General features: G+C 61.4%; 1 protein-coding gene across 5 annotated transcripts in view; it reads right to left on the minus strand.

Moving 5' to 3' along the window:
* Positions 1-738: 738 nt before the first annotated feature.
* The window catches only part of ZFYVE28 (zinc finger FYVE-type containing 28), an 87,591-nt gene continuing 75,661 nt past the window's right edge, over positions 739-12,668 (minus strand). The window contains exons 9-13 of one of the 5 annotated variants that reach the window (XM_047798872.1): positions 7,288-7,421; positions 5,744-5,860; positions 4,500-4,604; positions 2,524-2,627; positions 739-911 (exon numbers count right to left, since the gene is read on the minus strand). In XM_047798872.1, coding sequence (XP_047654828.1) covers positions 837-911; positions 2,524-2,627; positions 4,500-4,604; positions 5,744-5,860; positions 7,288-7,421 — 535 coding nt within the window. In that variant the 3' untranslated portion in view covers positions 739-836. Of the gene's footprint in view, positions 1,997-2,523; positions 2,628-4,499; positions 4,605-5,743; positions 6,964-7,287; positions 7,422-12,668 lie in introns of those variants that run through there. The other 4 variants (XM_047798871.1, XM_047798870.1, XM_047798873.1 and 1 more) reach the window with 4 other exon arrangements.

Raw genomic sequence — 12,668 nt, forward strand, 5'->3', positions numbered from 1 at the left:
AGCTGACATCCAGAAAGCACTGCTGTCCAGCCAGGGACACAGGTACAGCCAGCCAGAGGGTTGGGAGGGAGTTTGTCCAGGTGGGCAGGCCTGGCCTTGGGCAGCTGGAGATACCACGTCTGTGCCACTTCTCTTCTGCCCCCAAAGGACTCAGCCCTGCCCTGTGTTCTGAAACACTTTCCCACCTGCCGGAAAATAAATGGGTCTGCTGGCCTGCAGGGCCTCTTGCAGCCACGCCCCCACTCTCTGGCCGCCCAATGGCCGCCTCAGGGGGACTGGACCCCCAAGCCCGAAAGGCTCAGCTTCTGAGACCCGAAGCAGCCCTGGTGCCTTGGCACCCCCAGTACTGGGCCTGGCCTCCGGTGTCCCCTCCAGGGCACTCAGGAGGCAGCCTCCAGGCAGCTGGTGGTACAGCCCCTGCCAGGCCACCCAGGTGGGGGTGCCTCAAGGTGGGGTGTCCAAGAGCACTGCGCAGCCCGACACACACACAGGCCAGGGGTCTGAGCTGAGGACACAAAGGCCAGGAGAAGCTGGGTGGGGTGGGCGGACGGCAGCTGTTGCAGAGGCAGGGTGGGGGGCGGGGTGGCCACCCTCCCCTGGGGCTGGTGGGAAGCCAAGGGCTGGCTCTGACTGACCCGAGAGTCCAGAAGCCCCCAGCTGCCTAGAGGAGAAGGACCTTTAGCCAGAACCCATCGCGTCCCAGGCTGAGAAAAAGGACTCCATCGTCACATAAGAAATAAGAGCGTCTGCGATCCTTAAATAGATTTATGGAAATGGTTTTGAATTATAGCATTTAGAAAATAAAAATAATCTCAATACATAATATACCCTCCATTCTATACTTTTCTTCTCCCACAGAAGCTGTTTTTGTGCATGTGTAGTCCGCTGTTAAATAGTAATTGGATTTTGTCCTATAAAAGAAGCAGTAGGTGTGTCACCTCTCTAAAAATAAAACTGCAATCGGCATTGCAATGTGAAGCCTGAGATTTAAGCCTGAGGAGGTGTCTGTGCTGGGGCCCGGGGCCACTCCAGGGTCTGAGGAGGTGGGCCGGGGTCCCAGGGGCTGCAGAGAGAAGGAAGGGGGAAGTGGCAGCCAGGTGGGCACCATCCGGTGACTCTCAGCCCCCGCAGGGCCCTGGCCTAAGAAGCTGGGAGCCTCTCCCCGCCGCCAGAGCCCCCGCAGCAGCTGGGGGGCTGGAGCGGGCAGACGAGAGCGGGGTCCCCACCAGGTCTGCTTCTGCCTTCTCCCTCCCTGACAAGAAGGGAGACCGGTCCGAGAGGGCAGAGGTGGGGAGAGGGGGCGGGGGGGCTGTGGGCTCAGGGCCCTGGAGGGAACGGACAGCCTGGTCTTTCTGGTTTGGCAAGCCCTCGGGGAAGCCCTGCGGGCACTGGGGCCTGGCCCCTCTCCTGCAGGTGTCCACCGGAGTTCAGACACCAACCCCACTTCCTCCTTCAAGAGCGGACCCTTTGCTCCCGCTGAGCCCGGAAGCAGCATCTAAACAGGGCGGGGGGTGGGGCAGGTGCACAGGCAGGAGGAGAGCCCACTCCAGCCCAGGCAGCCACTGGGCACCCCAGGGACCCTTCCTGGATGAAGCTGACCGCCTATTGGCTCCTGAGGCTGGCCTGGGGTCCCCACGGGTGGTAGGAGGCGGGGGTGGGGGTGGGGGTGGTGCAGAGGCACTGGACGTTCTGGAAGTCTGGGCGGCCTGCAGCCCCTGCAGCGGTGGTGGCAGCAGCTGGATGAAATGCAGTGAAAACCCCCCTGCAGCCTGTGGCCTGGATGGAGGAGGCAGGAGCACGGGCCCTTGGCGCCTCCATCCTGGAGTCCGGGGCCCTCTCGGGTGTGGCCGTGCCCCACCCCGCGTCAGATGCCCGCCTTGTCGCTGTAGAAGGGCGTGACGTGGAACATGTAGCAGTGCGTGCACACTCGCACCGGCTTCACCTGCCCGTAGCGGGGCAGCGGGGCCGAGTGCGGGGAGCAGCGGGAGCAGAAGATCTAGAAGACGAGGGTGGGGCGGTGAGCCGGGCAAGGGTCCCAGCAGCCCCTGGGCCTCACCCCCTCCGGACCTGGGCCTGGCGGGGAGGCACAGCACCGACAGGGTGGGAGCCCTGAGCGCCGGGCACACCCCATCCACCAGAGCAGGCGAGGGTGCTGGGCGAAGGTCTTCCAGTGGCCCTGGGGGGCTGGCACCTTCAGGAAAACCTGGGCATGTTCTGGCCCCAGGAGGCCCAGCTGAGGCAGGGGTCCCTGTCCCACACTGGGACGTTGCAGGCTCCTAGTCAGACCCTCTGGTTCCTCCCTGTCCCCAGCTCTGAAGCGGCAGGGACTGGCCACTGCCCCATCGGACCCGGTGGGCTCAGTGCCCGGAGCCCATACCCTGTGCCCAGGGTTCAGGTGTGTCGCATGAGGACTTGGGTCCTCGCCAGCCCCCGGGGCCTCAGTCCTGACTGCCAGGCCCGTACACAGTCTGAAAGGTCCCCAGGGATGCCCAGCCACAGCCCCCGGGCCTTGGGCCTACCTACCTTCCCGCAGCTGCGGCAGTGATGCTTCCTGCGGATGACGGTGAAGGGGGCTTTGCACGCAGTGCAGAAGCCACAGGCCTCGTCCGGGACCCACTCAGGCGGGTCTGTGACAACAGGAGGCGGGGGGGGGGCATGTCAGCCAGAGGGAGCTGTGCAGTGGAGGCAGTGGGGTGGGTGGGCTGGGGGTCAGAGCCTCGGGTGGGGCGGTCCTGGAAGCTGGAGCCCAGCTGCAGCCTGGCCAGGCCCTCAGGCAAAAAACGGGGGCTGAGAAATGAAGAAATCAACCCCCTACCCCCTACCCTGCGTCAACCCCTCTGTTGGAGCCATGGGTGCCCCCGCGGCCCCGCCTTCCGCTGGCTCCAGGCCAGTTCTCAGGTTCTTGGGGAGGGGGTGCTTAGGGTCCAGGGAAACCGCTGGCAGGGACGGGGTGGCCCCCTGCCCCCCACCCCGACCTGTGCAGCCCAGGCAGAGGCACAGGGCCCTGTCCTGTCTCCTATCACTTCTCCAGCCGCTTGCTGGTGGAAGCCCCTGGGGACTTGCTCTGGAAGTGAGGCTGGGTGGGGGTGGGCGCCCGGAGAAGCCGCCTTGCACAGGGAGACAGCCCTTCCCCTCATTCCCCACGGGGGGGAGCCCAGCCCGGGAGCCCAGAGCGGGAGCGAACACCTCCCTAGGCCACAGCACATGCTCAGCGAGCCCCCTCTGCCCTCCAGCAGAGCTTGGCACAGCCACCCGCCCTCAAGAGACAGGGTCTCCTCCCCTCCCCTGCCCTCACCAACCCCTCCCTCCCTCCCCCCAGCTCTCCCGGTCGGCTCGCCCCCACCCTCCGCCCCCTCCATGTAAAACCCTCGGTCGGCTCCAGTGCCGCCCTGGACAGCATGTGTCAGCCCCTGGCGCTGTGCCACGAGGCCAGCACCAAGCGACAAGTCCAGACCCTTCCCCCAGGAGGCAAGTGGGGTCCTGAGGACGTCCCAGGCCTGGCACCCACTCTGACCGGGGCCAGGCCGCCCCCTGGGAGCCACTTCCAGGAGGGGCTGGATTGGCAGCCCATGAAGGGCACGCGCCCTGGCTGTGGGCCGGGCCGCTCCGGACCTTGAAGCTCATTCTTTCCGAGCCCCTCGAGCAGGGGTTTCCGCGTTCCCCGCGGGGGCGTCCTTTGTAGCCCGCATCTGATTTTCAAAGGCAGGAAGAGAAGACAAGGCTCAGGGCACTTCGGTGCCACTCGGTCACCCCCGGGGTCCTGGCGAAGGTGGCCTCACCACACACCCGTCACCAGGCGGCACGAGGGAGGCCCCGAGGGGGGACTGGCAGGGCCCACCGCGGGGAAGGCGCAGCAGGGGCGCTGTGACAGCCGCCTGCGGCGGGTCGACTTGGGCCTCCTCCTCCGTTGGGTCCCGTTCCACCCCAGGCCTATCTGCTGGGCTGTCTCAGGGCCTGTCCAGCCCCTGCCAAAGACCTCGGCTGCCCCCCACCCCCTGAGATGTGCTGCCCGGGCCCCCAACCCGCTCTGGATGTTCCTGCCCTGATGCCAAGCCACCGGACCCCCAGTGGCCACTCCAGGCTAATGGGGGGGCAGGGTCTCCGGGCTCTCACGCAACCGAGCCCCTCTGGCAAAGGCTCCGCCGCGTGAAGGCTTTCCTGTGGTGCAGGTGTGGGCCTGTGTCCTGGGACCAGCCACCTCCAGCTACGCCTAAAGGCCTTGAGCCCGGCATCTCCTTGCTCCCAACACCCTCCCCCGTACCCCCCAGGCTGAGGTGTTCAACGACCTCAGCTTAGAGGGCCTGAGCCCACGCTAGGAGCCCCGGAGAAGGGGCTGGGGCTGCCGCCCCCTAGGAGCTACACCCAGCCAGCTTCTAGGGAGGGTTTCAGCTGCAGGAGCGCTGCCTGCATGGAGCCAGCAGGCCAGAGAGGGAGGTTGAAGCCGAGGCCCCCGCTCGCAGGGAGGTTCGCAGCACATCGGCCCCCAGCCCCCCACGCACCTTCCAAGCCCCCGTCTCGGGTCTTGGTTGCGAGTTCGGAGGATGACAGGGTCTCCTGGCACAGGGCGCAGTCCTCCAAGGCTGCACTGCGCAGGGTCTGGGTGACTGGAGGAGAGACGGTGGCTGCTGAGGTCCATGGCAGGCGCAGCTGGGTGCTGCCAGCAAGGGGCGGCCCCCAGACACACCCCCGGCCCACAGAGGAAGGGAGTCACCTCAGGCCCCATCCGCCGCCCCTGCGGGCTGGGTGATGACTCTCCGTTGTCTCTGTGTGGTCAGGTCCCCCTGGACCAGGGCCCCCGAGGCAGGCGGGGAACCAGGCCCGGCCACCGCCCCGAGGCCCACTCTCCTGCCCGAGGGACAGTCCACGTCACCACCCTCCCCGAGCCATGACATTCCAGGAGGCAGCCCTGCCCAGAGTTCCTGGCACTGGGAGCAGCGTGGCCGGGTGGTATGGACACGGGGAGGCAGACTTCTTGCCCCGTGGTGGAGGACGTGTCCTCCAGGGCTGGGCCCACTGCCCTGTGCGCCCCGACACTCTTGAGCAGGAGCCCCTGTGATGAAGGGAGCCTCGGCCCAGGAGAGGGGCAGGTGAGCAGGGGTGGGGCCCCTTCCCCGCACTGCCACGTCCTTCTAGGGAGTAAGGGGCCAAGCCCCCTGTGCCTCATCCTTCTCCGCCCTGCCACCTGCGCCCTCACAGGAGCTCAGCATGCCTGTGCACATGTGTGTGCAAGGACGTGTACGAGAGCAGCTTGTGTGCCTGTGCCGCGCCGGGTATGTGTGAGGCCGTGAGGCAGGTTACATCGGCCGCTCCGCCTTGCAGCAGGGGCCTAGGTCCCCTCCTTGGCTCTGGGCCGGCCTCTGGACGCTGTGACGGGTGGGATTCGGTGGAAGGGACACTGCCTCTGGATCTTGTCTCTAAGAGAACCGCAGCAAGTGGGTGACCTTGCTGGCGCGTGTGCAGCGGGAGCTGCCTGCAGGGGCGTGCGGCTGCCTGCAGGGTGGGGCGTGGTGCCACTTCCCCGGGCAGTGGCCATGGGGTACCCAGGCCTGCGACGTGGGCCCCTCGGTCCCCCAGCAGACCACCTGGACTGCTGGGTGGTTCCCATTTGGAAGGTGCCTGGTCATGGAAAAGCCAGGTGTCCCTGCCGGGCCCTATTCGCCTAGGCCTACGCGTGCGGATCTCCCGGAGGCGGAGGACACGCCGGTCCGCCCAGCCGCAGAGCCTGTCCCGCGCGGGCACTCACCCTTCTTCAACTTCTCCTTGTCGTCTGTTTCGGGCTTGGTGGCCATGACCTGGAAAAGGGTCTTGAGAATACTTCGCAGGTCGCTGGCGTAGTTGGTCTGCAGCTGGTCGGCCACCCCTGGGGGAGGATGGCCGAGGGGGGCGTTAGGCCGACCAGCTCCTTGGGTGGGGGCAAGAAGAGGCTGCCCAACCGCTGGGACAATTCCTCTTGCAGAAGCAAAAGCTCGTGAGGCAAGGGACACCAGGGGAGGGGGGACCCCGGCAGCCCCCCAGGCAGGCGGTTCCTCTCATTCGCGCAGTTATATTTAGGGTCACGGCCACCCCACTAAGCGGCCCTGGCCCCTCACTGAGGGACAGCCCAGAGCCCCCAACTGTGCCCACCCCCATGGCAGCACCGCCCCCCATGGCCATTCGGCATCAAGACGCAGCCCTCTCCCCGCAAACACTGGGGCCCAAGTAGCCTAGGGGCTGGAGCCGAGAGTGGACCCTGCCTGGACGGGGGGCTCAGCGCCCAGCTCCTCTGCCGCCTGCCAGGAGGACAACACTTCCCCGAGTCTCGTCTGCTTCACCCTCACCCGATTCAGCCTTTCGCGGTGAAAAGCAAAGCTAGCCCACAGCAGGTGACGGAGCTGCCACCTACAGCAATGCAAGTGACCGCACAGCCCACAGGAAGGGACGCCCTGGGACCCGTCACAGCGATGACACTGCGGTTCCAGGTTCCTGGCACATTAGCGGCTGTGCTGAGCACCCGCCAGACACGTGTTCCTTCAGCCCCACAGCAAAGCCATGCAGTGGGTTGTGAGTACATCGGAACGGAAGCGTGGAGTCGCCCTGACTCCTGGTCCCACCCGCCTGGCTGGGGACTGTGCCTGGGGGGCCCTCGGCTGTGCTAAATGACCCCCTGACTCCGCAGCATCCACCAGTCCAAGGGCTGCCCCATAGCTGCCCCTCGCTCCTGGCCAGCGCAAGGAGCAGGCGCGAGGCCAGGAGTGCAGAGCAAACGCCCGCCGGGAGCTGGGCCACGGGACAGGCACTGTCTGGACAGAGCCCACAGGTGGAGGCCGGGGAGGAGGGACCGCACCATCCACGGATGTACTTCTGAAGCATCCGAACCCGTCAGCACTAAAGGAAAGGGTTAAAACGCCACCGTCTGTGCCACTCCCCTCTCTGCATTCCCCAGGAGACAAAACAGCCATCGGTCTCCTCACCCCCTGCTGCTTCCTGTCCCAAGAAAAGGACACAAAAATCAGTCAGGATGTACTGGGAATCCGAACCACAAACTGAACAGAACCCCCCTGTGCGGGCGGCCGAGGGGCTGCAGGGACCAGAGTGGGCTCCACCCCCACCGCTGGAGGACCGAGCCAAGCGTGATGGCCCCTCGCTGGGCATCCGGCCCGTCGCGGAGCTTGGGGACGATGAAATGACTTTCTGAGGAAGGCCTGGGCAGGGCTGGCACCACCAGCGCCCCAACATCAGTGGGGCGCCTCTCGCACCCGTGTCAGCCTCTCCCTAAAGCCCGAGGGTCCCCAGGCCCCGATGTGGCACCTGAAATGCAGACGAACAGCCGGTGGATCAGGTCGTGGCTGCCGTGGAATCGGGACCGGATCTTCTCTCTTGTGGCCACGGGGGCTGCGTCTGGCCCGGACTTGTCCGAGGGGCAGGAATCGGCTGTGGAGCTGCTGTGCAGAGAAGCAAACACGGGGCTGGGGTCAGGGCAGCGAGTAGAGACAAACTCTGCTCTGAGGCTCCCGCGCCCCGCAGCCTGGGCTGTGCAGCAGGGGCGGGCTTCCTCCCCGAAGGGGCACGGCACCTGCTGAACCCTCTGCAGTGGGCTCACGGGCCCCCCAGGACCCCCGGAACCTGCAAACGTGACCTCTTGGGAATAAAGGTCTTTGCAGCTGCTCTCAAGGGCCGGATCTTGAGAGGAGACTGTCCCGGGGGCGCTAATCTAATCCAATCTAATCTAACAACCAGGGTCTTTCCAGGGGACGGAAGAGGAGCCTCAGACTGCCGGGCTGCTCGAGCAGGGGCCGCCGAGCCTGCACCAGGCCAGGGTGTCCGCTTGCGCGGCTCCGGGGGTGGCTACTGACCCTCCAGGTCTTAAATCGTTTCTCTTTCACCTTCACCTTCACTTCATCCTCCTTTCTGGGATATTCCCTCCTTTTTCTTTTCTTTGAATTTTCCCTCTGACATTTTCGCTGCCAGGTTTTTAACTTCCTGCTCTCTCTGCTGTTTCATGGATGCAAAACCTTTTCTCCCTGGAGAAGCATCATCGCTTTCAGAGGGGCCCTCGCTGGCGTGCACGCCCCGTTTTCCCTTTTCTGCAGGAAGCTGGTTTTTCCGCACCACGGCCTGCTCTCCAGTGCCTGGGTCCCTATCTCCGAGGCCCCGGCGCAGCTGCCTGGTGGGGGTGCCGGAGCAGGCACCCTCCCGTTGCTGCCGGGAGGGTAAATGTGCAGTGACTTCACAGAGCGGCTTCGGCCTCATCACCGTGAGGCCCGCTGGCTCCGCAGCCTGGGGTCCGGGGCCGCCACGCACCCGAGACTCCGCCCTGTGCAGCCGTGGACGTGACGGAATCCTCGGGGCCATAGCCGGCCTGACCAAGGCAGGTGAGCAGCCCCGGCCCCGCGGATGTGGACGACTCCCACATTGTGTTACACGTGCACACGCACACACGCAGCTGCCAGAGGTCTCGCTTAGAGCCCCTCCCTTGTGTAAACCCACCGGGAAGCCTGGAGATGCGATGCACCTGAGAACTCAGTGCAGGGTGGAGGGGGGGGCCTGGGGGGGCCCAGCCAGGTGTCACGGGTTCCCCTCTCTCAGTTGAGGGGAGGTGCACAGGTGTGCATTTTGCTGGTATCCGCTAGTGATGCCAACCTTCGCTTATGAATACTGACTATTTCAGTGAACAGGGAGGTGTGATGGGAGGCTGCAGGGGAGGCTGGGCTTGCTGTCCCGCTCGGCCACTCTGGGGGATCCACAGCTCCTCCCAGACTGCTGGGCTTCCCGAGACAAAGCCCCTGGCTGCCCCCATCCTGGGAGCTGAGTGAAGAAAGAGGATGCGATGTCACAGCCCAGGGTGTCCACGTCCAACAACACCCCAGTCTCAAGTCACAGCCTCACCCAAAAGATTCGCAAGCAGGGCCCGGGCAGCATACCGCGTGCTCTCAGCAGCACTACTCACAGGAGCCAAAGGGTGGGAACAACCCAAGCGCCCATCACCACCTGGATGGATAAAATGTGGCCCATCCGTACGATGCAATAGTATTCAGTCTTCAAAAGGATAAAATTCTTTCAGAATTGTATTGTCTGCTACAGAATTGTATTGCCTGCTACAATATGGATGAAGCTTAAAGATACTGCGCCAAGTGAAATAAACTGATCAAAAAAAGGACAAATACAGTACGGCTCCACTTACATGAGGTCCCCGGAGGAGTCAAATCCTCAGAGACAGAAAGCAGAACAGGGGTTGCCAGGGGTTGGGGGGGGTTGATGGGGACAGAGTTTCCGTCTGGGATGATGAGAAAGCTCTGGAAACAAACACTGGGGATGGTTACACAACATTGCAAATGTGCATAATGCCACTGAATTGCACACTTAAATACGGCTAAAGCGGTAAATTTTACGTTATATGTATTCTGCTAAAATCAAAAGGTTGGGGAAAAAAAAGATTTAGGGCCGGGGGAGCAGAAGAAAAGGAAATAAAAGGTCGAAGAGGCGGAGTTCCCGCTGTGGTGCAACAGGAGTGATGGATTGAATTTAACAAAGCAGCAGGGACTGGGAGTTAAGGATCTGGCATTGCTGCAGCTGCTCCATTGGTCACAGCTGCGGTTCAGATCTGATCCCTGGCCCAGGAACTCCAAAACGCCACGAGGCAGCCAGAAAAAAAGAGAGAAAAAGAAGTATAAAAAAAAATAATAATAATAGGGAGTTCTCGTCGTGGCTCAGTGGTTAACGAATCCGACTGAGAACCATGAGGTTGCGGGTTCCATCCCTGGCCTTGCTCAGCGGGTTAAGAATCCGGCGTTGCTGTGGTGTAGGTCGCAGATGTGGCTCGGATCTGATGTTGCTGTGGCTCTGGTGTAGGCTGGCAGCTGTAGCTCCAATTAGACCTCTAGCTGGGGAACGTCCATGTGTTGCGGTGCAGCCCTAAAAAGCAAAAAAAAAAAAAAAAAAAAAGATTTAAATATTTACAAAAACCAAAATTCCCTGGTGGCACAATGGGTTGAGGACTCGGTGTTGTCACTGCTGTGTGGTGCAGGTTCCCTGGCCTAGGAATTTCCATATGCCAAGGGCACAGCCAAAAAAACCAAAAACCAAAGAATTATATATATATATACATACATATATATATATACACATATTCAGCCATATATATACGACCGAATCACTCTGCTGTACACCTGAAGCCAACACAACATTGTAAATCAACTCGACGCCAATGTAGAGCAAGAGTTAAACTAAAAGGAATACGTGAGTGTTCTTCCTGCACTCATCTAGCAGATTCATATTCAAGAAATAGCTCGCCCTCAATACCCATCAACAGTGGGCCGCATCAGTAAGTTAGGTCACAGTCGTACAATTTCCACGAGAGAAGGTTAATGACGCCGACATGCTAAAAGATGACCTAGAAAGGGGGCGCTTTGAACGTTAGCGCTTCCGTGTGTTCACAGACGGGACAGTGGGAGGCACTGTTGGGGAAAAGTGCTAACAGCCCATTTATTCGCGTAGCAGGACGCTGGGCGAGCTGCTGTTTTCCGAAGCGTCTTCTAGATTCAAGGAGCACTGCTGAGACAGAAGAACAGGGTACCAAGGACAGGAAGCGTCCACAGCGGGTGGCACAGAGCGTTTCCAGGCGGAGGGAGGGCGGCTCGGGAAGGGGTGCTCTGGGCTCAGCTCTGCAGCCCAGCCCCCCAGGTGAAGCCCCGCAGGCTGGCAGGCCTCTGGACTAGGAGCCGCTGCTGGCAACTGCTCGCTGGTGAGAAGCCGGGGGAAGGGCTCTGAAGCCCGCCGTGCACGCTGCGCGCCGTGAGTGGGCCGTGAACTCTTCCAGAGCCTGAGGCTGGCCAGCAGGTGGTGGGTGGACCAGGTCACAAACCGCAGTCAGCCCCCATCCCTCTCCTGCTGCTCGGCAGAGTGGGGCAGGTGTGTGTGTGCCTGTGTGCGCGTGCCTGGGTACGTGTATGTGCCCGCGCTGACACGTGTTGGGCGGGACGGATGGGAAGAGAGCCAGAGTCTCCATAAAGAGACTGCTTCCAGGCAGAAAACTCAGTAAGTGCTCCCCTGGGAAGCCCTGCCGGGCTGGGAAGCGCCACGGATGAAAGAACAGAATGCCGGGGGCTGGAGCCTGGGATAGCACTGGGGCCTGAGCTTGCAGCCTGTCTGGGTCAGCCTGCCCCCTAGGGGCAGGTGGGTGGGCATTGTTCAGGCACCCGGAGCCCCAGGAACCCTGCCAGGGCCCCCTTCTGGAAGGATCCAGTGGGCAGCTGCTACACAAACACGGTGAAGCCGTGAAAGAACCTCCAGGGATGAGCCCGACCGTGTGTGGCCCCGGAGAGCCCAGTCCAGTGGGGCAGCCACGTGCGTGAGCAAGACATAGCTGAGAAGCAACTGGTGTCCATCAGGTCCACCCCGCATGGTGAGGGCAGGACCAATGAGGCTGAGATGTGGCTGGAATGCAAGATGCGGCAGGAAAGGCAGCTGGGAGAGGGTGAGGCCGGAGAATGGGGAGCAACCCCTCTCCCCACCGAGGAGTCTGAACTGTCACCTGCCACATCTACCCAATCGCTCCACATTAATCCGAGGAGTCTGAACTGTCACCTGCCACATCTACCCAATCGCTCCACATTAAATCCGACGTTCACCTGGATGCCAAAAAATCCAGCACCTTCTGTGACTGACGCCCAACTGGATTCAGTTCCTGTCACTCTCTCTTTTACAAATGGCAGCAAAATTCCTGGCAACAACCCACTTTGGTTTGAAACACTAGGAAGTGTCATTTCTTCTAGTAAGAAAATACAATTCAACTCTTAAACAGTTCCGTCAGGAGTTCCCATGGTGGCTCAGCAGAAACGAATCTGACTAGCATCCCCCAGCCTCACTCAGGGGGGTGGGGATCCAGGGTTGCCGTGAGCCATGGGGTAGGTCACAGACGCAGCTTGAATCCCGAGATGCTGTGCTGCATCATAGGCCAGCAGCGGTCGCTCCAATCTGACCCCTAGCCTGGGAACCTCTGCGGCCCTAAAAAGACAAAACCAAAAACCAGTTACATCAATACCAACGTTTCATCCAGCCCGTGTCTTTGACCACAAAGGCAGAGCACGGCCGCGAAGCAAACTTTCCAAAGTACATTCTCGAAAGGCACCCTTGACAAGCATCCGATTCCACTGTTGGAGTAGAAAAAAAAAAAAATGGCCTTTTGATAGAAAAAGAAAAGGACTCTGTCACCTTGAAGTTCTGGGAATCTGTGAAATAAGAAATAACTCAACTTGGAAAAACTAATAGCATCACACGGTGTCTCTTGCTACAACATCACACGGATGAATCTAGGAGCCTTTGAAACCCTTTGTAAGGACCTAATTAGGAGGAAACCACAGGCTATTGAGAGGAACCCACGGGCCCCGGAGGCAAGGACTGAGTGCGTGTGGATGTGGGGAAACTGGAAGTTCAGAATTTGCACAACCACATACCACTTCTTCTTCTTTCCTTTTGGGTCACCCAGCGGCATGTGGGGTTCCCAGGCCAGGGATCAGAGCGGAGCTGCTGTTGCAACCTGAGCCACAGCTGTGGGAACACCAGATCCTTTAACCTATTGCGTGGGCCAGGGAGTGAACCTTCATCCTGGCTGCAGGGACGCCACTGATCCCGTGGTGCCAGAGCAGGAACTCCCGCATACCACTTCTAATGAGCCGGCTAGGGCCCTGCTA

The sequence above is a fragment of the Phacochoerus africanus genome, chromosome 10 (assembly GCF_016906955.1).
Source record: "Phacochoerus africanus isolate WHEZ1 chromosome 10, ROS_Pafr_v1, whole genome shotgun sequence".
Taxonomy (NCBI): Eukaryota; Metazoa; Chordata; class Mammalia; order Artiodactyla; family Suidae; genus Phacochoerus; species Phacochoerus africanus.